Genomic DNA, 24,037 nt, shown 5'->3' with positions numbered 1-24,037 from the left:
CGAGAAATATTCGTGGTTTGGTTTTCAAAGTAACCCAGTTCACTACGAGGAGGAGCAAGCAGTCTACGTGCCATTCTTTAGGCAAAGCCATCCACGGGCGAGTGAAATTCTTCATGTGAGGCTTAATTAGAGCTACTCTAACCAAAGGAGCTAGCTGTAAGAGAGTGAGAAGGTTGGAGCATGCTTCCGGAGAGGCCGTGGACTATAGAGTTACCAGGCCAGGCCTTGAGATACAGCCTCATGGCCCCTTCCCAGCACGTAGGCCTTCTTTCAAGGGCAGAGCAGGACTGACTCCGTTTTGTACTGTGTAACTATGTCTTGTATAACTATGTCTCCGACATAACCCCTTTCTGAGAAAGACCACAAAATGTGTCAATTACCCAACCCACCCTTAAATCAGCCAAGAGAAATACAGAGGGAAGTAACCCAGTGTAACCGGACCCTGGCCTCACCCCACTAATCAGAACCAGCCAACTCAGTGGTCCGAGCATCACCCCACCACCCAACCCTAAGCCCTATAAAAAGACCACACTTCCAGAGCTCGGGGCTCTCTGCATCCTGCCGCTGCGTCGGTAGAGGCAGGGAGACCAGACTCGAGTTTGAATAAAAGCTCTTTTGCTTTTGCATCGTACTCGGCTCCCTGGTGGTCCTTGGGGATCTTGAAATCTGGACATAACACTAGCCATCCCCAATTTAATTTTTTAAAAGACTACAGGAAAAAAAAAAGGTAGCTTTAAAGGCCAGTTTACAGTAAAGTATGACATTGTCCTCTTTAACAGACAAGCCACCAGGCTTCCCTTTTCCAGAAGAGGGTCCTACACCCCGGATGTAAACTCAGGATCGGGCTCTTTGAAACTTCCCCACTGGTGATTTGCTGCCAGATGCGTGAAATCGCAATTTCACGGATTCCTATAGGAAAGCTAGAAAAGGCTCAAGTTAACCACCTACTCGACAGCAATAAGATTCATATTTCTTGTCTCTCTTTTTTTTTTTTTTCCCTCGGGTGTACGGATTAACTTTTAGTGAAAGTACTATCAGAATTTGTACCAGTTTTGTCCTTTTGCCACTGGGAGAATTTGGAGTTCTTGACGGTCAAATGGGATATAGAGGCATAAATGGGGTCCTTGGGCAATTTTTCATAGGTCAACTGCATCCTGTTTCCACGTGTATTCTGTAAAGGAACATAAAAAATAAGATAGAAGTATCTTCCTCCAGAGAAATTTGAGAAGACACTCCATCCCCACGTGGCACTCATGAAAAGCAACCTCCCCATGTTGTCTAGGGATAGGGCACCAAACTACCAGCCCTGGTGGTGCACATTCCTTCTGAGGGAACCAGGGCCCCTCGGAGCTAGGGGAAGCAGCCCAACCATCCTCCATGCCCAACTCCACAGCGTGGGGTTAATGAGGAGAGCTCTCTGCACATCCTCTCTATGAATTTACATGCTGCCGTGGGCCACCTCACCCGCCACAGCTGCTGCCACTAGTATTGTAGAATTTGGTGACACTGCCCATAGATACAGTTCTGTGCTCTAGTCACTTCCTGTGGCCCTGTATCTGAATCTCCCCAGGCCCGTAATCCTTTTCACACCAAAGCATGCGTCTGCTCTACCTGGGTATTCGCTTTATTTTAGCTGTGTTGCTCAGTTTCATCTTCCTGCCTGTATTGGATTGCCATGCTCTCAGACGGGTCACGGTTAAACGGAAAATCAGAGCCTTCATATAAAATGTAGGGGCCACCTCATCTGGGATGAAGAAGTCCAGGTTGGCCTAGGCTGAGGATAGTGAGACAGCAAACTCAGTTGTTGCTATGCTTTCTGTTTATTCCTCTGCATTCTATGGTTACACAGGGCCTTCACCAATCAGGAACAAGCTTCCAGGGGAGGTCCCTGATTGGTGGTGAAGAACACTCAGCAACCCTTGGGTGTGCTTGGAAAGCTCCATTTACATGATGATAGGACGCTGTGTTGGATGATAAATCGCTTCATTAATGAGAATGACGTGCAGGAAAGGGAGACCATTCAGTATACTAGGGGGAGAAGTAATTAAGTATCTGTGATTTTGGAATAGTCACTTAATATTTTTAGGAGGCAATTTCCTCACCTGTAGTGTGGATTATCAGGAGTTGGAAGTGGAGGGTTTCAAAATGTCTATTCCTAGATGTGTAAAATTCTGTAGGAAAGAAGAGCAAGAGGGGAAGTGACCTTCTCACCACTTCATGTCAGCGGTGCATGCTCTTAACATGACTCATCACCGATGATGTTCACAATGATCTGGCCGAGGCAGTGTTTCCTAGGTTTCTCCACCATAAAACTATTTTTCCCCTCCCCCTACTCGGCTCTTCAGGAGCAAGTCATTGTCACCGCACTCCAGAGGGCAGGGTGGGAGAGGAGTCTCCCCACTTCCTGGAGCGGGAGTGTCCACATGAAGAGTTTGGAATTCTTTTGTGAGGAAGGGTGATCTTTTCGCTCTCATTTCTGTATCGATTCAATCATTTATATCAGTATGGACTTAAGGATATCTATTTTATTTTATTGATTTATAACCCAACAGTACATTATCGTGTCTTCCAAGATGCTTTGGCCCAGTGGTCGGCAAACTCATGAGTCCACAGAGCCAAATATCAACAGTACGATTGACATTTCTTTTGAGAGCCAAATTTTTTAAACTTAAACTGTATAAGTAGGTACATTGTTATTAACTTAATTAGGGCACTCCTAAGCTGACCTTTGCTAAACACTCAAGGGGCCAAAGAGCTGCATGTGGCTCATGAGCTGCAGTTTGCCGACCACTGCTTTGGCCAATGGGGGCTCTTTTAGGTTGACTTCTGTGTCCCTTTGACCTTCCTGGACAACCTCTCAAAGGCTTCCTCAGTCTTCAAGACAGTCCATGTGGTCACTTAGTCAGCATTTAATCTATTTTTTTGAACTCTCACTCTAAATGACATCCTCCTTCTGGAAACATATTTACCCGCAAATCAAACTTAAGTGAAACTATCACTGCTAAGAAGAATGCCTGTTGAGAATATGCATCTTAGACCAATTTCCTTTTAAGAAAATTGATCCCATCGGTTGCACGTTTACTAAAAACTCCAGTTACTTGCCAATAAGACACTGTCCTCACGAACTGATTCTGCTCCACCAGCTTTGTTCAGTTTTTGGAAACCTTTTGGCTCCATTACTAAGGGTAAGCCATCCAGACAAATATTTTTTTTCTGAAACTATGTGAGCAATAGAGACACACACAGTGAGTAAAGGGAGAAAAGCTTTAAAAACTACTCACAAAATTCCCTTTCCTTGTAAGGCTCCCCTATGTACCAGGAAGTTAATATATAATTACCAGAATTAATGCATGTTTTAAAGGAAAAGGATGTAACAGGAGGCACATTTAACACACAAACATCCTATCCTATGTTAACTGCAGTCCATGTTGTTAGACAGACACCAGCAGAGCAAGGACGATGGGCCAGGAAGAGAAACTCACCGGGCAGAAAGCCCTGGGTGCCTAGCAAGGGGCAAACCTGGGAAAACAAGAACCTTGTCTCCAGGGTAACCTCTGCTCCCTAGCCTGTCACTGGTCACGCGGTTTAGACCCCCTGACCTTTGCCTCCCCGAAGATAACATCTAGGGCTCCACTGTATTTCAGCTCCAGGCCCAGGAAAGCAGCAAAACCAGGTAAGTGGCACCAAGTGACACCCTGGCTGCCTCAGGACCAGCTACAGTGGAGACCAGGACCCTGAAAGAGCACACCTGGAAAGCTGATATTCCTTTAAGACCCTCCCTGAACCCTCTCCTAAGATTTCCACCTGCAAGGGAGAGAGAAATCAGTTCAAGGAAAAGGACCCAGCTCTTGCTCTCCCTCCACAGAACACGCCTGTGCAATTCCCTCCCCCCACTTCTCCTTGCCCGTGTTCCCCACCCCCATGAGACTTGCAACCAGGGGAGCAATGGGCATTGGCAGCTCGTCCTGGGCTCACCCCCTGAACCTGCCTCCGAGGCCCCCCTTTCTCTGACTTCCCAGGGAGCCAGAGCAGCCCAGCCCAGGCTCTCCTGTTGCTTCCCCCATGCCCTTCCACGTTGCACTATCCTAAGCACGTTTTTTGCTGCCATCATGGACCCAATGCCTTTGGCTCAGTGCTGTGTCGCCCTTCCCTTTGGCTATCCCCATCCCCAGACCCCTTTCCTTAAATAAAGTCAGTTTGTCTTTATTCACTGCCGGAGATGGCTATGTGGCCTGCCTGAGCCTCACCATGCACACGTTCAGAATTCTAAGTACGTCTCTGCTAATCCCTCGCATTAGTAGGGAATTCCTGAAAGGGAGTATCTGCGCAACCCTGAAGCTCAATTATACGCTTTAAAAAAGTGCTTACCTAATTGACAAACACCTGTCCCTATTGCCAATTTGCCATTGGCAATAGGGACTCCTGTTCTCACTGAACAGCAGTATCTTTGCAGTGACATTCTTGAAACAGCATCAAAAGGTACTGTGAATTGCTTAAGTACAAAACATACAGAACGAAAGCATGGCTTATGTAGGTGTTTGAACATAAATATATACCCACATTTATGTCCCGGTACACATAGGAATAAACATGTTTAAATCTACCCCTTGGTAGATTTAAACATGTTTATTCATGTTTATTCATGTTATCAGAATAGTATGTTTATAACATGTTTATTCATGTTATCAGAATAGTAATATAAATGTATTACTGCAAAAGTCATTTTATGGCTTATTACAAAATAAACGCTCTGCCGCCACCAAAGTTGTAACCACAAGGGCAATGAGCTGGTCCTTGGAAGCATAACAACAACCCTACCTGTTGTTCAGTCCTGCTTTCAGAGGGATCCGTACAGAGGAAGGACTCACTCAAGGCTTTTTTAGGGAAGGGAAACACGGCTGGAGCTTTAGCTTTTAGCTATTGTAGATCAACCTGAAAACAAAAAGTGCCTAGGAAAAGATAACAATCCATTTCACACTGGGCGCATATATAAGAGGTTATACAGTATAGGGGCTCAACGGCTAGTTTGAAGCCAGGAAGTCTGTTTCTGACGATTTTTTTTTTTTTTTTTTAAGGATTGAGGAGACAAGGCGCCATGGGTCAGACTGCTGGACCTCAGAGGGAGGGTGGGGATAAAAGGGAGAGATCAACCAAAGGACTTATGTGCACTCATATGAGCCTAACCAGTGGTCAAGGACAATAGAGGGGGGTGCGGGATTGGAATGGGGGGGTTGAGGACAAATATGTGATACCTTAATTTAATAAAGAAATTAATTTTTTTTAAAAAAGGAATGAGTCCTGAGCTAACAGTTTGTTTATAAACTTAAGTGTAAAGAGCTTCAGCAGAGCTGAGTCCACAGCCCCCTCTCCCCGGGGACCAGCTGAGACTGTGCGGGCGCTGCCCGTGGGGCATAGCCCTCCAGGCCCGGCCCCTTCACCTATCCCCTCTGTCCCCGCTGTCAGGGCGGGCTCGTCCCTCCCCGGCCGGCCCCCTCCCCACCAGCCCCGCCTGCCTGCTGGGACCCCGCACCCCCCCCCCGGGGGACCAGCCCGGCTGCCTGCTGGGACCCCGCACCTCCCCGGGGGCCCAGCCCGGCGGCCGGGAGGGCGCTCGTCCCGATGGCAGCTGCTTGCACAGACCCCCACGAGGCCAGCGGGCCGGGCTCGAAAAATCATTTAATTTGGAGGGCCGGTAGGGCAGTCCTGCGGGAAAACCCACCCCCTTAGGCCACAGGACACATCTCACCCCACCCACCCCACCCGCTTATCCTTCCCGCCCTGGGGGAGGGGGACGGAGGGGGCGACTTTGAACTGAAGGCATTGGGACCTCAGTCCCCCCCGGCGCTGGGGGCGCGGGCGGCGCGGCGCCAGCTCCCGCGGGGCCCTGGCTGGCACGGGCGGGGCCGCGGGGCTGCTAATAGCTCCCCGCTTCCTGGCTACGTGCGCGCCGGCAGACACCGCGGGCTCCCCGCGCCTCCCGCTTCCCCTGCGGGACCGAGGGCGGGCCGCGCCGGCGCGGGACGTGCCGTCACCCGGGCGCCGCAAGGACGCCGCGCACGCGCAGCTCCGACACCGCCCCCCACGGCGCACGCGCACTGGCGCTCCGCGGGGCAGCCCAGGGCCCCGCCCCCAGGTGGGCGTGCCCGGCACCTCCCCGTGGCCAATCGGCTGGCGGGCCCGCGCCGGTCCCTCCCCCTCCTCCCTCCTCCCGGGCCCGGGTTGCACGTGTGTGTGTTTGCGTACGTGCCGCGGCCGCGGGGCGGGCCGGGCGGTGCAGCCAAGGGTCAGGCTGCCGGGGCGCGGCGGGAGCTGGGGCGCGGCGGCGAGGGCCGGCTCCCCACCCCATCCCGCCGACTTTAAATTCCCCCGCGCTGGGGCGGCTGGTGCACACTTACCGGCCACTCTGCTGCTCTGCAAGCCCGGCGACTCCGGCGCTCGGCTTCAGGCGGAAGATGCTGCTGCTTGATTGCAACTCAGAGGTGAGACGCAGACCCTTTGTGTCCCGCAGGCGGAAGCTTCCAGGTGTCCGTCTTCTGGGGCGCGCTTAGCGGGGGTGACTGTGCAGTGAGCGCCGGGCGCTGCCGCCTCTGCAGGGCTGGGGGGTGTTCAGCCCCCGGAGGGCTGGGGCTGGACAGGCGAGAGGGGTGCTGGAGCTGCTCTCCTCCTGCAGGTGGGGAGTCTGACGCCTCTGCTGGCGGCCGGGGCCTCGGTCAACGCACCCCCGGACCCCTGCGAGCAGTCGCCTGTGCACTTGGCCGCGGGCGGCGGCCGGGCCTGGTTTCTTCTCTGGCAGCTGCAGACCGGCGCGGACCTCAACCAGCAGGTAACCGGGTAACGGTTACTGTGCGCAACCCTCCGCCCCACCCCAAACCCACACACACACACGTTTCTTAGTCTCCGGGGCTTTCAGTTCAGTTGTTAGAAACAGGTCTGTGTAGCGATGTCCAATAGAGAAATACACGAGACACGTATGTGATTAAATTTTTTTGTAAGAGCCACAATAATGAAGTAAAAACGAAACATGAAATTTATAATTTAAACCAATTTATCCACATTAACATCTCAGTATAAAACATTACTGAGATAATTTACATTTTCGTATGTCTTTTCAATCCGATGTGTATTTTATATTTACAGCACATTTCATTTCAGGCAAACCATATTTCAAGTGCTCATGAGCCACATATATGCCTACTGGCTCCTACATTGGACGGCACATACAGGTCTGCAATTTCAAAAGGAACACTTCCTGTGTTATCAAATGAAGTCTCAGTATAGCAACTGAAATATTGGTGAGGCATGCTCACAACTGTTAAGTTTTCTAGGTAACTTTTTGTTATTCCTCACCTGGGGTATGTTTTCCTTTGAGTTTTAGAGAGTGGAAGAGAGGGGGAGAGACCGGGAGAAACATACCCATTGGTTGCTTCCTGCAGGCCCTTATTTAAAAAACAAAACTTGAAAAAATTCAGCCCAGTACAGTCAGGTCCAGCTATCTTCCTCACATCGGTTCCTCAAACGATAATTAGACTTCATCATGGGGAGACTGACATGTGTTGTCTTATGTTTAAGGATGTTTTTGGCGAAGCTCCACTCCACAAGGCAGCCAGAGTGGGAAGCCTGGAATGCCTTAGCCTGCTTGTAGCCAGTGATGCCCAGATTGAGTAAGTGTTAAACTCGGTGGCTTTAAGTTGGATTAAGTGAATCAGACTTCTGAAGCTTCATTACATGTGCTTTTTAAAAAGATGCTTGTTGCCCTAGCCCCGTGCTCGGCAAACTGAGACTCCTCCACAAAATACCACGGCCTGGGCGAGTCTATTTTGAAGTGGAGTTAGAAGAAGCTTAAGTTTAAAAAATTTGGCTCTCAAAAGAAATTTCAGTCGTACTGTTGATATTTGGCTATTTTGGCTAATGAGTTTGCCAACCACTGCCTTAGCCGGTTTGGCTCAGTGGATAGAGCATCTGCCTGCCGACTGACAGGTCCCAGGTTCGATTCCGATCAAGGGCACATGCCTGGGTTATGGGCTTGATCTCCAGTGGGGGAAGGAAGTGTACAGGAGGCAACCAATCAGTGATTCTCTCTCATCATTGATGATTCTCTCTCCCCCTATCCTTCCTCTCTGAAATCAATAAAAATATATTTTGAAAAAGATGCTTGTCTAATTGATAATTTGGTGTTATCATTTAAATGTTAACTCAGGCTGCTAATATCCGATACTGCTCACTTTGAAGAAGTGAAAAGTGGATCCTGAGCAATCAGAGGTGGCAGAAGTACACCTTAGTATTGGTTTAGGAAAATCCATTCTGTCCAAGTTCTCATGGATTTTCTTGGGTACTTACCCCTTATTCGAACACAAGATGCTCTTTCATTCATTCAAAACTGAAATGCCCACTCTGTGCTGGACTGTGCTAGCCCCTGAGAACACCAGAGCGAACAAAAGTGGAATTTCTCTGCGCTTCCTTCACCTCTGCTATTCTGCAGCCAACATTTGTATGAACCCAAAGCTCCTTTGTTAGAAAGATATATATATATATACACATATATTTTTCTTAAAAAGGCTAAACACTTGTCAAGCTTTACTTAACTCGGTTTTTATTTTAAATTCAGCTTATGTAATAAGAATGGGCAAACAGCTGAAGATCTTGCTTGGTTGTGTGGATTTCCTGAATGTGCCAAGTTCCTCACAGCGATTAAACGTATGCAGACAGAACACCCAGGAGAACCGTCCCACAGAGACCCCTGTGTGCCGGTGCTCAGGCAGAAACGAAGTTCTGCGAGTGCAGGAAATACAAGTGGGAAAAGGAAGTGTCCGTAAGTAACTCAGCTTCTTTGTTCTTCCTTCCTCAAGGGTCTCTTATTTGGCACAGAAATTATTATTTCATTTAAATATTGGCAGTCTTATTTCGTGTGTCTTTTTCATTCTCATTAACACGTTTTAAGATCGGTTCTAGTAACTACTAGTAGATTCTAGAAAAGACAAAGATTGTCTGCAGAGAAGGTTGGGGAGATAACCTGTTAAGAGAGACTTTAATGTGAACGTGTTTTTAACAGACGACTTGGGTCTGAGGAGGTGTGACGAGGCAGATCTGCCGCTCAGCATCAAGCCATGGCTTTTGCTCCTCGGGCATCTAAAGTCCTTCTGAGAAGGAGGAGAACTTTCTTCTAAGTGAAGAGAACATTTATGAATACATGTATTTACATGCCGACACTATTGTGGTTGCACATGCTTTGTCTATTGAGTTCTGAAAGGAATGTCTAAAGACTAAATTCTTTTTTTGTGTGGAATTTATAACCTTTGGGAAAAATCAAGGTTAAACCATCCAACTACACACCAGGATTCATTTGAAAAATTAAACTTATTTTTTATTAATAAATTTATAATAAACTTTACAGTCTTTGAGTCCAAGATATCTATAATAATAAAAGTGTAATATGCAAATCGACCGAGCAGCAGAATCGTCTGGACAACCACGCTATGACAGCCACTGGCACCAGGCCAGCCAAGGCAGGTGCGATGTGATGGGTCACCCACAGAGGGAGGCCCAGGCCACGGACCAGTGGACAGCAGCGGGTGTGCAGGGCCTACCTCTTCGGGGTGATTGATCATGAGGTTCCCAGACTGGGAGAGGGCTGAGGGACTCCTCTGCTCCACCCTGTCAGCACGCATTTCGTGCACTGGGCCTCTAGTTTTAAATAATGCTTGGTCGCTGAGGAAGACATAAGTTATAGTACGCATCCTTATTCCAAAAGTCTGGACCTTTCCATCCACACCAGCCCTAGATTGGGAAAAGGGAAAGGAAAACATTTTACAAAGGTACAAGACTATAGGACCAAAATTATAAAATTTTACCATCCTGCTCCAATAGGATCTTGGAATAAGACTCTTAAGTACCTATCTAACTCAAGGATCCTAATTTGTATAAAGCATAGAAAATAATTTATTTGGATCCCTTTCAGATAGATAAAAAAAAAATTAATTATACTGTGTTTCATCATAAATCAGTAAAATAAAGAGAAGCTTCCTATGGTAACTATGGCTTCAAAGTCCACATTTTATTGATGCTAAGATGTACAGTTTTGCCATTCTGGCAGGCAGAGGCCTGGGACAATCTAAGTGGCAGTCTGTTTTCCTCAGCAGTCCATAAAAGACTGCTGTGCACCATGCAGAGGCATCATAGCTGAGGAAATATGGTCGAGAGAAATCTGAGCTCGCCCTTTGAGTGGCATTCATTTCCCTCAGGCTGTAATCATTTCCACTTTCTATTCATGTCAGCATTCATCCTTTTCTCCAGCAGAGAAAATTACTCTCAAACAAAATCTCATTGTGAATATAAAAATTTATCGAATTTCTTCTAGGGCCATTGATTTATTTTCTTAAAGACCCAGCTAACATCTTGTCTGTGTTCTATGACTATGAAATGAAAAGCTTTGTTTGATAAATACGTGTGAGGAGGCTAGCTAGGACTCTTAAAGTACCACCGAGTGTGGGACAAGCCTGGTCTCCCTCCCTCCCTCCCTGCCTGACTCGGAGGCTGCAGGGTGCTGTCAGGCCTAAGGTCAAAGAGCAGACCTCCTCCAAAAGAGTGTGTTAGCGGACCCTTTAGTGTGGAGGCCAGAGATGCTCTTTAGTGTTTTTCTGTTTTTGATTGCAAAAAATAAGATAAACATTATAAAAGTTCAAATCACATGAAAGTAAAACATTAAATGCCCCCTCCCCCACCCCCAAGTCAGTCCTACTGCCCCTGCCCCCAGCTGTTAAATTTGGTTTGTGGCTCGGCTGGTGTAGCTCAGTGGTTGACATCAACCTATGAACCAGGAGGCTATGGTTCGATTCCCGGTCGGGGCACATTTCTTGGTTGTAGGCTCGATCCCTAGTAGGGGGCATGCAGGAATCAATATTCTCTCATCATTGATGTTTCCCTCCTCCCTCTATGAAATCAGTAAGAATATATATATTTTTAACTTTGGTTTGTTTGAGACATGTTGCTATACACAATAAGCTTCTTTTTATTATCTACTATTTTCAGCAAAACTTCCTCTAATAATTTTAATGTCCTAACACCTGTGTTCTTAACGATAAATAGGAAGGAGAGCGTATACTATCTCCGTTTAATCTTCCTGTGTTCCTTTCACACATGCAGGTCTTCTCCAGGTAACCAGGCTGTTTTTTTTAAGGGACGTGGGCAGAGAGGGTGCCCAAACCAGAGACTGATGGGAGTGGAGGGGGAGCCGTGCTCTCCTTTGAGGGGACTGGCCGGGAATGTCAAGCAGGAAAGCTCCACAAGAGGTTAAAGCGGCAGAGGCAGACCTTCCCCGTGGCCCTGCTATAGACTGATTGTGTCCCTTCAAAATTCATGGGTTGAAACCTAATCCCAATGCAATAGTTGGAGGTGAGGCCTCTGGAGGGTGGAGCCCTCACAAATGGGTTAGTGCCCTCTTTAAAGAGGCCCCAGAAAGGTCCCTCATCTCTCCTACCTGTGAACACGGGGAAAACGACAGCTGCCTGTGAACTAGGAAGTGGGCCTCAATGGACAGCTTATCTGCTGGCGCCTTGATCTTGGATGCCCCAGCCCCCAGCACCGGGAGAAATAAATGTCAGATGTTTATAAGTTACCCAGTCTGTGGTATTCTGTGTAGCAGCCCAAGCGGACTCAGTGCCTTAGATTCTTGAATCAAATAAGAGTCAATATTTCTGCACTGATGGCCAGGCCTTGGCTTCATGGTTTCTTATATGCACTAACATAGCAAACCCATTATTCTGTCCAAATCCTTCACAGCATGAGATTAAGTTATATGTAAACAGCTGAAAAGTAGTCAGGCCTCCACAAGGTCCAGCGTCCTGCTTAGCTATTATTGGTTAATTCTAAAATGATAAAAGGTTTTATACTCTCCTACTTCAAGGCACTGATAGACCTCAGTACATTTGTTTGTGCAAAACTGAAAAATCTCCCAAAGAATCCATATATGAGCTTTGTGCTCCGTTATTAAGTTCAGTAACTGAGAACATTTTTATAAACCTAACCCAAATGGTTCTTTTCAATTTACTTTATTTCCCTCTTATCGTCCTAGCAGAGGGACAGTCATTCACCACAGCCCAGATGCCTCCTTAGAATGAGGGTCACTGCCCTCGGTTATTATCCGTCCTGTTAACAGCCACTGCGCTCTCCTCTGGCTCTGGCTTCTTTGTCTTTGCATCTAAATTTGTGTTAAACAGATACGTACCTTTTCCAAAATAACCTGCAGATCTTCAGCGCCAGTATAATGTGGATCTAAAATCAGAAATTTTATCTGCCCTGTAATCTCATTCCACGCGACTCCCAGTATCGTGTGGGCCAAAACTCCTCCCCCTGGAGAAGAGGAAATATGAAATATGAGAAGCATACATTAATCTCAACTTCCTTTTCAATTTTAAAAGATTGCTTTGCCTGTTAATTTATTCAACAGCATTAAAATTTTCTAGCCTACATTGTAAAAGGCCACAATGTCAAATACACTCTGGAAAGATAAAATTACATCTTCAAGACAGAAAAGATTCAATCATATCTATAATCAGAAGGCTTATGTTCCACTGCCATATCCATGGAATTACCTAAACTGGGTTTAGAAAGGGCCACAGAGGGTCTACTGGTAAACAACTCCCAGCAGGCTGAAACCGGTTTTGCTCAATGGATAGAGCGTCAGCATGGGGACTGAAAGGTCCTGGTTTCGATTCCAGTCAAGGGTATGTACCTTGGTTGCAGGCACATCCCCAGTAGGGGGTGTGCAAGAGGCAGCTGATCAATGATTCTCTCTCATCGATGTTTCTGACTCTCTATCCCTCTCTCTTCCTCTGTAAAAAAATCAATAAAAATATATTAAAAAAAAAACACACAAAAAAACTCCTCCCACCAGAGAAACAGCCACTGCTGTGTTCCACTCAGCAGAGGGCGTGCTGTCTCCGAGGAGACAGCCTCCACTCATTCAGTGCTTCCTGCTATTCTGCTGAAGTCTGCCTTCCTCTCCTTCCTCCACGCCCATTTGAGCTCTCCCCTGCCATCACAGGATCCATCTTGTCCCTCACAGAATATGAATCTTTAGATGAACAAATCAGTCCTCTTATTTTATGCATAAAGCCCAGATAAGCAATCTGCAGCAATGGAATCTGCAGTAGCGGGCCAAGTTAGTGACAGACCTGAGACTTACGATGCTCAGGCCTCTTTTTCATGAAGCTTTCAACTCCTCTATCTATATGCACACCTTTATCATTTATCTCCTTAGCATTTTCTTCTGGTTATAACTTTAAATGCCTTGCGCATTTAAAAATCTCCAAAGGAATTTGGAGGTCAGTGTGTATGGTGTAAAAGCTCATTTTAAAGTGGTTTAAAATTACTGATTTTACGTGACTGTAAATACTTATACTAACGGCAAGTTTTACATTCTCTCCATGCCACCTAAGAGCCCAGGATGTCCCAAACCCGTACCGATCATCACCGGAGTGCCTTCGCTCTGGAAGTGATTGGCCAGGGCCCGTCCCTGAGCAGCCATCTCCGAACCCTGGCTGGAAAGAAACCGTTTTCTATCAGACGAATCATCTCTGACACTGAGTTCATACAAATGGAGCCACTTTTGCTTTCTTTCTTGGTTAAAAAACACACAAAACCATAAAGCCCAGCCTGTGTGGCTCAGTGGTTGAGCATCAACCCATGAATCTAGAGGTCACCAGTTGGATTCCTGGTCAAGGCTTGATTCCCAGTGGGGGGCGTGTAGGAGGCAGCCAACTGAGAGTTCTCTCTCATGGATGTTTCTGTCTCTATCCCTTCCCCTTCCCCCCTCTCTCTGAAATCAATAAAAACATTAAAAAATAACACACAAAACCCCACCCATATGATTTTAAATGCAGCTAAGTGGTAAGGAACTTACTGAGCAAGTTAAAGCACTATAACCTTTCTAAACATTTAAGGCCATTAGATACGCCAGGAAAGAAGCAAGACTACATTGGTGCTTCATGTCTGAACTGCACAAAGGAGGTCTGGGTTTTTAACCTGAGATTGAAAGTGGTCACCTGGATACCCAGGGGGCCTTATGGGTGGATTTATTTCAGGAGAACCAGTTTTAAATACTGGGTGCTTGTCTTCATGCTAAGACTCTGAGTCTGTATTTCCTCATCTTAAATTGGGAGCTTAATATCTGCCCTGTCTACAGGACAGGAAGTCCAGGACTAAAACAGACAATGTCTGTGAAGCCAGTGTGAAAGGTAAAACATGTTTTCAAATACAACATATTATTTTTATTATTTGAATTGATTTTAGAGAGCAAGGAGAGAGAGAGAGAGAGAGAGAGAGAGAGAGAGAGAGAGAGAAACATCAATTTGTTGTTCCACTTATTTATACATTCATTGGTGGTTTCTTGTATGTGCCCTGACCAGGGATTGAACCCAGAACCTTAGTGTATCAGGACAACACTTTAACCAACTGAGCTACCCGGCCAGGGCAACAACATAATGTGTTTAGGGAATATTACAATGTTCTATACAATTTGTACTGTTGAGAAGACAAAGACGGCCAGATGAAGACTTTTTTGAATTGAGGTGTCAGGTGGTGTTAAACCTTAGCCCTTGCCTAGTAAGGACCTTATGTTTTAATGTGCCAAAACCTCCACTTTTCAACTTTTAATCAGCTATACTTCACTACTTAACCTATCATTTATTTGTTGGCACTGATTTCCACAGCCAATCCAAACTGCAATAGTGAAAGCAGATGTATTAGAGTACTTGGCTAAATGAGAATAAAGTTACTATATTTACAAGGTAGTGATAATAGAAAGTGTATTTAAAACATAAGATCACAAAGGAAGAAGCTAGTTATTGTCCCAGAAATCAATAGTATTGCCCTGCCTGGTTTGGCTCAGTGGATAGAGTGTCGGCCTGCAGACCAAAAAGTCTCAGGTTCTATTCCGGTTGAGGGCACATGCCCGGGCTGTGGGCTTGAAGCTCAGTAGGGGGCGTGCAAGGGGCAGCCAATCAATGATTCCCTCTCAGTATTGTTTCTCTCTCTTTCTACCTCTCCCTTCCTCTCTGAAATCAATAAAAAATATATATATATAAAAAAGAAATCAATAGTATTTAATTTAGATTTGCTCATAGCTTAATGTTGGGATTATGGTTAAGCTATACTGGAAAAAGTGAAATGACTATTCAGCCACATAATTCCTTTATTAACATCTTAAGGAGAAAAAGTGCAAGAGGTAAACAAAAAGGTCAGTTGTAGATCAACACTTGATTTTCTCCTTTCAAGACTTTTTAAAAACTTGAGCACAAAAAAACTTGATTTTCTTTAACTACACTCAAAGTTGACATATATCCAAGTTTTTCTCCTTTCAGCTAAAATTAGGCCTCAACCATATAAGTATGTATTATATATCATAAACTCCAGTCTTCTGAAGATTAACTTAATAAAAAAATTAGAGTTAAAAAGTGATATTTACAAAATAATCAGACAATGTGGAGGAAGAGAAAGGAGTGAAAACAAATGGGGAAAGACATAAATTTTCTGTTATTTTAATGAAACGATAGTCTCAATTTGAAATGATGTTCTTTCTTTCTCAGTGTCCTTACCTGACGAACAGTATTTTTGAAGTTATGCCAATCAGTTGGTTCAGTACCAGCTGTACCTCGATAGATCCAATCCACTGCCGCGATCCCACAAAGGTTGCTGGTTTGTCCCCGGCATCAACGAGAGCCTTTTTGTATTGAAAATACAAAGAGATCCATACACAAGACAGTTATTAAAATTATAGGTAGGGCCTTTTCCCTGATTAGCAGGACACATTTTTCCTTCAAAACAGAAATCAGTCTGTACTATGAGTTAATAATAATTAATGGTACATTAAGGGCTACTGAAATGTACACGTGCTCGTCATGTAAAAGGGCATGCTCTGTACCTGCTGGATTTCTCTGTGTGTGGGAACGGGCCTCTCTGTGTACCCCTGATGTTTGAACCAAGAGCAGATGGTCTGCAGTGACCGGTAGGCGCAGCCCCAGCCGTTGTCATCCATCCGGTCCTGCATGTAATGATGGTAACCATACAGGCCCTGGACCACATAAACCTGTATAAAGAGAATAGAGTCTGAGAGAGAGAAAACGTTTATGGTAATAACCTACTAGAAAACCATCAAGAGGTACTGCTTGAGACTCTCAGTTTTGTATTTCCTCTTCTGCGATTCTATGCCTCACAGAGTAAGACACATATGTCAAACACAAGGCCCGCGGGCCAAATCCGTCCCGCCAGGCCTTGCAATGTGGCCCGCACCGCGCTGTCATCACTGCACTCCGCTGCGTTTCCATCACAATGACAGTTTATGACTGTTCAGTAAACCATTCGGCCCGCGATTTAGGCTGGATTTTAGATTTTGGCCCCTTCTCTGATTGAGTTCGACACCCCTAGAGTAAGACTTTTAACTTAAGTGTCTCAAGATTTCCTATAGAAGCACAATAAAGGAAATCGGATCACTGACATGCTGACTACAGGTGAACTTGTATGCAAGCAAGTGTGAGTGCCCCGCCGAGTCTCTATGGCACATGTGTCAAACACAAGGCCCGCGGGCCAAATCCGTCCCGCCAGGCCTTGCAATGTGGCCCGCACCGCGCTGTCATCACTGCACTCCGCTGCGTTTCCATCACAATGACAGTTTATGACTGTTCAGTAAACCATTCGGCCCGAGATTTAGGCTGGATTTTAGATTTTGGCCCCTTCTCTGATTGAGTTCGACACCCCTACTCTATGGGAAGCAGGTGGAACAGCTGTCCCAAGCGCACTCTGCTGGCCAGGCCTAGCAATGGGCCCCTAACTCCTGTAGGGCAGACACAGAGTCATATGTTCATTTTTACTTAAGATTTCCTTACAGAGCACCTGGGACTCAGCAGGTACTGGACAAATGCCACAGCAGAATGCCAATCGACTTTTCTGCCGTGGGGATCTGAAGGTGCAGAGTGAATCGGGCAGAAAGGAGCAGGGTGTGAAGCTGAAACAATGCACACTGTAAGTAGCGACAAGGCAGGAGGAAAAGCTACAATAAGAAGCAACAATGAGGAAACAGCAGCTCCGAGGCTGAGAAAAGACAGAGTGGAGAGAAGGCACACAGTTGGAACAGCAGAGCGAGCAGCGGAGAGGTCACCACGGAGTCCATGTGGGCCTGGGACTGAGGCAGCGGCTCTGTGCTGGGCGGCCAGCTGTGCAAACACGCCTATCTTGGACATCACAAGGTCTTTTCTAATTAAAGGGACCTTCCCCTCGCTCATTTCAGCAGCTTCAGGAAAATCTACGCTTTGCAAGCAGGTACATGCTGCACAGAAAAACATTGTAGGGTCTTATTAGACTTCTGCTACAGCGTAGTTTGGATAGAATATGTCCTTAATTAGCATGATTTCTCAGGTTCAGAACGGAAATAAAATTGGACAAGCTTATAAAGAAGTAGGGGGAAGGGATTTTAGGCAGAGAAATGTAGTCCATGCTAGATATTCCTAACCTTTTAGACCACTGTGAATTGCTGCTATCTGAAGCACTTGATTATTAAAAGAAATGGATGATAAATTACATTTTAGGAGTGACATACATTGTGAATCAATCCTTACAAACAAAAAACGATTGACAATGGTGATCAGCTGACTCTCGTAAGGAATTATTAAACTCACCATACCAGTCTCCATGTTGGGTGGACTGAGATAAGCGTGTGGGTTTCTAATGTAACCATCTTTGTATGGTTCATCTGGAAAGTGATAAGCATTAGACCTTTTGAAATAAGGTCTGTCATGAGGCAGATTGAAGAGATCGTGTAACTCCTAAAGGAAGTCAGAATCAATGGGGAAAAACAGTTAAACGATTTAAATTTCTAGTCAATAAAGTCAAACTAAAGATATAAGACAGAAAATTATATATCAGTTGTGAAAATTATCAAATACACTTATGATTTAATTCTCTAAGGTCAAAGAGTGTGAGAACAAACTAAAACCAAACAAGATTATTTTTGCCTAGCTATGTATGTGGGTAGAAACGGAGAGAACACAGAAAAATGAAAATAACTTGTCAAGTGTGAGAGCACTGAGATCATTTAACATTAACTACCTGTTGTAACACAGTCTGTTAAATTACATCCTGATAAAGACTGGTTTTGAAACAGCCTTGTGAGTAAACTGTAACTAACAATAATATACTTATTTTAAAAAGTCATGCTTAGAGTACTTAACAAATATAAGGGGTAGTGATTAAATTTCAGAGTAGAAATTGGTGGTTATGAAACCAACCTATACGGCACTGAAATAAAAATACACACGTTTAAAATGCAAAAACATTCCCATTATAAAAATGTGTAACAGTTACTTTGAAAAGTTGGACATTTTCTTCCTCACATCTTCTGTGTGCTCTGGCAGTGTGAGGGGATCATTAGCTCAGGAAGCTGTGGCCTCTACAAATCACTTCCCCTAGCCCAGAGGTGGGCAGAGGGTTCCGTATCTCAGGGACACGAGAGGGCATCTCAGGAAGAGACTCTGATGTGGCCGGACAATGGCTAAAGCCAGCCACTTTGTCAGTAAGCCTCATGGCTTTGAGTGCTGATTGTGCTTTCTTCAAAGGCCTCTAATAAAACCAAAGAAGCCGGGGGCGTGGGGGTGGGGTGGGGGTGAGTATTACTGTCACTCCTAACTAGGGTCAGCATGGATCCTGACTGCCCTCCCCTAACTGTAATCTCTCACAATTCTTGGAGGAATGAAAGGGAAAGGAATTTATTAACACTCATCACATTCTCTAGGGATGGAAGCACATTTCAATTCTTCATTTCATTATGGAAAACTGAATAGTTTCATAGGACATATGAACCACACTCAGCATATAAAATTCAAATGTTACATATGGGTTTCACATACTTTTTCACTCGAAATACTTAAAATAAGTTCCATGAGAACAGAAATGAAATAATATGTAAAATGAATAGTCGGGCTTCACACTTTAAGATTACTAGTAAATCGTAAAATAATTTGATTAGAAATATGTAATTAACTATGATATGGATGACAGCCTTATTTTTTCTAAGAGTACCTGATCTCACCTTTCTGTAGGCCTGCAGCTGCCCGTCCGGAATTCCCGATGGATATGAAACTGTTACAAGGTTTTTCCTCCCCGGTAATAAAAAGTGCAGCGGCTCAGGGACCACAATGGAGGTTCCTTTCATATATTTCAAAATGCACTTTTCCATATCAGTCAGCTGACTATGAATTGCATCCACTAGAAGTTTACGAACCCTGTGGGGGAAAACATACAAGTGCATTAACAGAAGTTACAGCGGCTCTGATAAATGAGAAATGAATGTGGAATTAATATATCCTTAATGTGGTACCAAAAACCTCACTTGACTGGGCCACGTTAATTAGAGGAAGTCTAACTTATAAAAGGTTAAATAAACTCCGTTTCTTCTGGGTAAAGGGAAAACCTTATACATGTTACAGACAACCCTATTTCCTCCAAATACTTAATTACCAGATGTCTCTTACTAAAAAGCAGGGAGGAAGTCACACTGAAAACTACCACCACACCCTGGATGTGCCTACATGAGAGTCAGAAGTGGCCTCTGTCACGTTGGGGCAGGAGCACTCTGGAATACCTACTTCCCCCAGGCTTCTTCGGGGGCAACAGACACAACGGCATCCACCGGCAACGTCATGGTGACGTAGTGGTGTCCTCCAATTTCTCTCTCAATGACGGGGGTTACGGCGGTCTGGGAGGTGGACATCTCCAGCATGAGATCTATGTTTACCACCTGCTGCTGTAAAGACAAACAGTCACAGTCAGCTTACAGCACAGTGAACACTAACTATAAAAGGGCTAAGTAAAAGGACTTTTTAAGGACCGAAGCTACAGTAAGTCGTTTAAACGCTCAAATCTTAACAAAAAATTGTTCTCTGCTTCAAAATAACCTGAGGAGATGTGACGGGTGAGTGGGAAGTTAAGAGGAAGTCAGATTGACTGTGTACTGATAAACATGAGAGCTGGTATAGGTTCACCAGGGTTCATTATATTATTCTCTGGACTTAATTAAAAAAAATGCAATGAATAAGACACAATAACCACACACTGAAGGAACTTTTAAACTATGGATGCCTGCTCTAAAGACATGGAGAACTATAAACAGATATTGAATTCTATTACCAGGATTGGTTCTGTCTGGCATGAAAATACCATTTGTATATTGAACAAATGTAGAAAAACGCCGAGGCTACTGGAAGCCGGGCTTCTCACAGGGAAAAGGTTAGGAGCTGTGTGAGGCTGGAACAGAACTGGAGGTACAGACATGACTTACACAGATAAACATGAGTGTCTGTGTGAACATGAATAGTATGGGTTGTGCATGTGCATGCTCCTCGGAGGAATGGCTGACTCCTGAGTTGGATCAGGGAGAGCACATGATGTGCCTGAACAGCTTGTGGGAGAAGGTAGGAGGTTCTGAAAAATAGTGTCAAAAACCGCTGGCGCTCTCTTGAAGAAGTTTCTATTGGTCAAATCTTGGAAAATGAGCCTCAAATAACTAATAACAGTAACAGATGATAACTCATAAAATAAGAATCCATGCTTCTGTGCAGATAACCCATAAATAAGGAAAAGGAAAACTCTCCTCATAGTCTTCCTGTCATCTAATACATATAACATTTGGATATGAAATGACAGAAAAAGCGCCACTTTGCAACTATCAGCTTAATGTTGGATTCTGGCAAAAATGATCAGCTGATGCTCGAAGAGGTAGCATTTGATGAGGAAGAGGACATATATATAGTCTTGAATTATCTTCTCACGAGCTACTTCCTAATTATAAGGGGAAAAATAGTTGCAGATGCCACATTAAGTGTTTGAAGTTACTATCACCAACACCAGGGTAGCACATACCTCTTCAATCTGATGTACTAAGAAGAGCACAATATTCAATATTCAATGTGGTACTCCCTCCAACAATGATAACCTGCATTTAATCAGGAGGAAGACTAAAACAGTCTACAAAATAGCTGACCAGCCCTAACCGGTTTGGCTCAGTGGATAGAGTGTCGGCCTGCAGACTGAAGGGTCCCAGGTTCAATTTCGGTCAAGAGCATGTACCTTGGATGCAGGCATATCCCCAGTAGGGGGTGTGCAGGAGGCAGCTGATCAATGTTTCTCTCTCATCGATGTTTCTAACTCTCTGTCCCTCTCCTTTCCTCTCTGTAAAAAATTAATAAAATATATTTAAAAAAAAATAGCTGACCAGTACTCCTCAAAATGTCCAGCTCCAAATATCGGTAATTCTCAAATAATTACTTACAGCCCACGATTTCTGTGTACACTTCAGATTGGTAAAACCAACAGCTCATGTAGACACCTCACTGGCATTTGAAACATGACCCAAACCAACCTCGACTTCCATTTTTACTCAAGCAAGAAATGGTCATCCCATATCCAGTTAGTTTCCGAGTGTAATCTATGTTATCCCCCAGATTCTCTTCTAGTCTTTCCCTCCTCTCTATTGCCTTAGCTGCTAGTGTAGTTCGGCTTCTCCTGAAGTGTCCCTGGCCCACCTCACCGACCTCAGTCCACCCTATTTTCCTCTACCGGCCTGGAGAAACATGACAGTAAATTAATTTCACACGACTTCCTGCCTTGCACAAGTAGCTCCATTTTTTAAAAAATCTCCAATATCACACAAAGTTTGTAGCACATGGCAGGCAGGTAGTCATTAGTATTGGTTCAAAAATCAACAGAACTAAGAACAGTATGAAGAAAAGTAAATTATCTAGTATCTCACATGGCATAATGTGTTACTGTCATGTTTCAAAATGAGTCCTTTTTATTTACTTTTAAAAAATCTGTAAATGTGTTTAAGCTGTTTTGTTTTTGTGGGAATAAAGAAAACATTCAAAAGAGCTGAAGAGAACTATTATAATGGAACCAAAGTTTAGATATGAAAGAAGAGATATAATGCCTGGCATGTCATTTATCTTTTAAATAATTCCTAAGATCTCAACTCCAAATTCAAGGATTTAAAATGTTTACCACGAGGAAGGCAGGTGATTTGCTTACCACGTCTGGTAGCTTTTTGTCTTTCTTCCTCATGAATTTTCGTTTTGTATCTTCTTCCTGTTCAAATCTAAGTGTTTAACACACAAAGATGCTTAGAATATGAAATGACATTTTGGAAACATTCCTAGCAATCTTCAACCATACTCACTGGACGAAGCGCAGCAGGGTCTTGCAAGCAGAGCTATCCGTCAGTTCTCCTGGGATGGTGTTTGTGTCACTGTTAGGCCACACGTACACCGAGCTGTGGCGGATTCTGAACACCAGTGCATTCGAGGACAGCTTGGCTGACAGGTCACACAACACATGTTTTAGTGCCTTCTGGACAAAAATTTCTAAATTAAAAGAACGTAAAAAGAAGTTACTGAGAAAAAGTTTTACGCTTTTCAACGTGAATGCTTCCAAACACACAAAAGTAGAAATCAAATTGGCTCCCAAATGTCCATTCCCCAGATTCAATAATTATACAACATTGTTGCCTTTCTTTTGAAAAAACTGAGGTAAAATTTACAGGCCATAAGATTCGTTCTTAGAATGAGTACAATTCAGGTGCTTTTACTGGATTCACAAAGTTTTATAACCATCACTCTCTAATCCACAAGATCTTGATGACCCCAAAAGAAACTCTGTACCTACCAGCGGTCATTCCTCATCCCCCTACACTTATTAATGGCAATTGCTAATCTATTTTTTGTCTTTACAGGTTTGTCTATTTTGGACACTTCATATAAGTGGAATCATGTATTACATGGCCTTTTGTATCTGGCTTCTTCCACTCAGCACAACAGTGTTAAGATTCATCTATTAAGCTCATCTGTTTTGAATTTGTACAGAGGAGTCCCGTTGGTGGTGGTGTTGGAACACGCTGTCTTAAGTTTAAATCTAAGTTACATAACTTACTAACTACATGGTCTTGGACAATACATCCTACCTCCCGCACAGTTTCATGGGCAAACTGGTGAGAATCTCGGTCTAGTTCATCATCAAGTTTAGAGTGAAAAAGGAGAGCTTTTCGGCTGACCTACCATTCGCAGTGGCTAGCTGGAAAGCTAGGTCAAGGCCTCCTCTGATTCTGAAGAGTATATCCACCGTCTCTGAAATCACCTGAGGCAGATGAAGCAAAAGTCCCATTGTGAAACAAACAAACTCATCCTTATATAAATCCAAGTCTGAATTTAAGGCATTCATCAACCCCGTCTTCACGAATTCTTCTTTTTATGAAGAAAAAGAAAACAGAACACCCTAAATTCTAAAGCAGGGGTTCTCAACTTTTGTCCCACACCAGAATCACTTGACGAACTTAAACTGATTAATTGGTCTGGGGAGGGTCTGGACATAATATTTGAAAAGCTCCCCATACCAGTGATTCTCTTGTGAAAAAGCTGAGGACCACTGCTTTAAGACGTATTTCTACTTCTTTTCTTTTTCTTTTTTCCAGTTGTGCCACTGAGTTATAACTCAGGGTGTGTCTTTACACACTGGGCTTAAAGCTCACGGCTTTTGTTTTAATATTGCACTTCTTCAACCCAGTTATCACAACACATCGCAAGCCTGTTTCACAAGGCCAGGATGCAGATAGCTCGGCTAGTATCGAGTGCTGAGAGACCACGTTTCTACATGATAGTCAACAAGGGGCTTAAGGATGACAGGAAAACACCAATGGTAAAGAACAAGTTTAAGAAAGGAACAAAAACACTGAACTTGATATAATAATACTTGGTAGTCAAGATGATGAGAGGAAACTAAGGCATCACTAATGGTGGGAGTACGGGTTAGAACTCTCCCTAAGTCAATGTGGCAATAAGAACCAACATTCATGGAGCAGTGAGCCTGCACTGAGAAATTTAGTCTGAGGAAATCTGCAAAACAAAGATTCAGGTATAAGGATGTTAACCTAAATGTCAAAAGTGGCAGGCGGGTTAAAAAATTATGAATATTATACAGCCATGAAAAAAATCATGCTTTAGAAGAA

The 24,037-nt window shown here is 44.4% G+C and overlaps 3 protein-coding genes, 1 long non-coding RNA gene and 1 other non-coding gene across 8 annotated transcripts in view; 2 read left to right on the top strand and 3 right to left on the bottom strand.

Annotated features, from left to right (window-relative positions):
• The window catches only part of LOC118730506 (LRP2 binding protein), a 21,745-nt gene extending 19,887 nt beyond the window's left edge, over positions 1–1,858 (bottom strand). Inside the window, exons 1-2 of one of the 3 annotated variants that reach the window (XM_045588960.1) lie at positions 1,612–1,858; positions 1,048–1,171 (exon numbers count right to left, since the gene is read on the bottom strand). In XM_045588960.1, the coding sequence (XP_045444916.1) occupies positions 1,048–1,153 (106 nt within the window). In that variant the 5' untranslated portion in view covers positions 1,154–1,171; positions 1,612–1,858. Of the gene's footprint in view, positions 1–1,047; positions 1,172–1,611 lie in introns of those variants that run through there. The other 2 variants (XM_036458519.2, XM_036458520.2) reach the window with 2 other exon arrangements.
• LOC123653291 overlaps positions 1–9,771 on the top strand; it is a 24,136-nt gene extending 14,365 nt beyond the window's left edge. The window contains exon 3 of the long non-coding RNA XR_006743020.1: positions 9,659–9,771. This is a non-coding gene — a long non-coding RNA (uncharacterized LOC123653291). The remainder of the gene's footprint in view (positions 1–9,658) is intronic.
• ANKRD37 (ankyrin repeat domain 37) lies at positions 6,288–9,393 on the top strand. Its single transcript, XM_036458527.2, has 5 exons — positions 6,288–6,479; positions 6,671–6,823; positions 7,570–7,661; positions 8,606–8,809; positions 9,050–9,393. The coding sequence occupies exons 1-5, from the start codon at positions 6,453–6,455 to the stop codon at positions 9,072–9,074; spliced, it is 501 nt and encodes a 166-aa protein (XP_036314420.1). The 5' UTR covers positions 6,288–6,452; the 3' UTR covers positions 9,075–9,393.
• UFSP2 (UFM1 specific peptidase 2) lies at positions 9,659–24,037 on the bottom strand. Of its 2 annotated transcripts, XM_036458518.2 has the most exons (12): positions 23,782–24,015; positions 23,091–23,169; positions 22,217–22,400; positions 22,069–22,135; positions 19,632–19,789; positions 19,076–19,268; positions 17,667–17,813; positions 15,917–16,081; positions 15,591–15,715; positions 13,459–13,535; positions 12,221–12,345; positions 9,659–9,774 (listed from the first exon to the last, which is right to left on the bottom strand). In XM_036458518.2, the coding sequence occupies exons 1-12, from the start codon at positions 23,881–23,883 to the stop codon at positions 9,688–9,690; spliced, it is 1,509 nt and encodes a 502-aa protein (XP_036314411.1). In that variant the 5' UTR covers positions 23,884–24,015; the 3' UTR covers positions 9,659–9,687. The 2 variants fall into 2 exon arrangements, 1 of the variants encoding a protein (XP_036314411.1); XR_004991495.2 differs by lacking the exon at positions 13,459–13,535 and having other exon boundaries at positions 23,782–24,037.
• On the bottom strand, positions 23,502–23,665 carry LOC118731080. Its single transcript, XR_004991779.1, has one exon. It is a non-coding gene; the product is annotated as a small Cajal body-specific RNA 1 (non-coding RNA).

Source organism: Pipistrellus kuhlii, unplaced genomic scaffold (assembly GCF_014108245.1).
Source record: "Pipistrellus kuhlii isolate mPipKuh1 unplaced genomic scaffold, mPipKuh1.p scaffold_m20_p_3, whole genome shotgun sequence".
In the NCBI taxonomy this organism is placed as follows: Eukaryota; Metazoa; Chordata; class Mammalia; order Chiroptera; family Vespertilionidae; genus Pipistrellus; species Pipistrellus kuhlii.
Note: the sequence above shows the minus strand (reverse complement) of the source record. Positions and strands in the feature narration are given on the sequence as shown.

What these genes read in the sequence shown, in the direction of transcription:
- ANKRD37 (XM_036458527.2), top strand. Translation starts at nt 6,453, where the DNA reads ATGCTGCTGCTTGATTGCAACTCAGAG. An exon ending in GCGCGGACCTCAACCAGCAG is followed by an intron (nt 6,824 to 7,569) that starts GTAACCGGGTAA and finishes CTTATGTTTAAG; the next exon opens with GATGTTTTTGGCGAAGCTCC. An exon ending in AGTGGGAAAAGGAAGTGTCC is followed by an intron (nt 8,810 to 9,049) that starts GTAAGTAACTCA and finishes TGTTTTTAACAG; the next exon opens with ACGACTTGGGTCTGAGGAGG.
- UFSP2 (XM_036458518.2), bottom strand. Translation starts at nt 23,883, where the DNA reads ATGAATGTTGGTTCTTATTGCCACATTGACTTAGGGAGAGTTCTAACC. An exon ending in CTCATCATCTTGACTACCAA is followed by an intron (nt 23,170 to 23,781) that starts GTATTATTATAT and finishes CATCTGCCTCAG; the next exon opens with GTGATTTCAGAGACGGTGGA. An exon ending in ACCCTGCTGCGCTTCGTCCA is followed by an intron (nt 22,136 to 22,216) that starts GTGAGTATGGTT and finishes TTAAACACTTAG; the next exon opens with ATTTGAACAGGAAGAAGATA.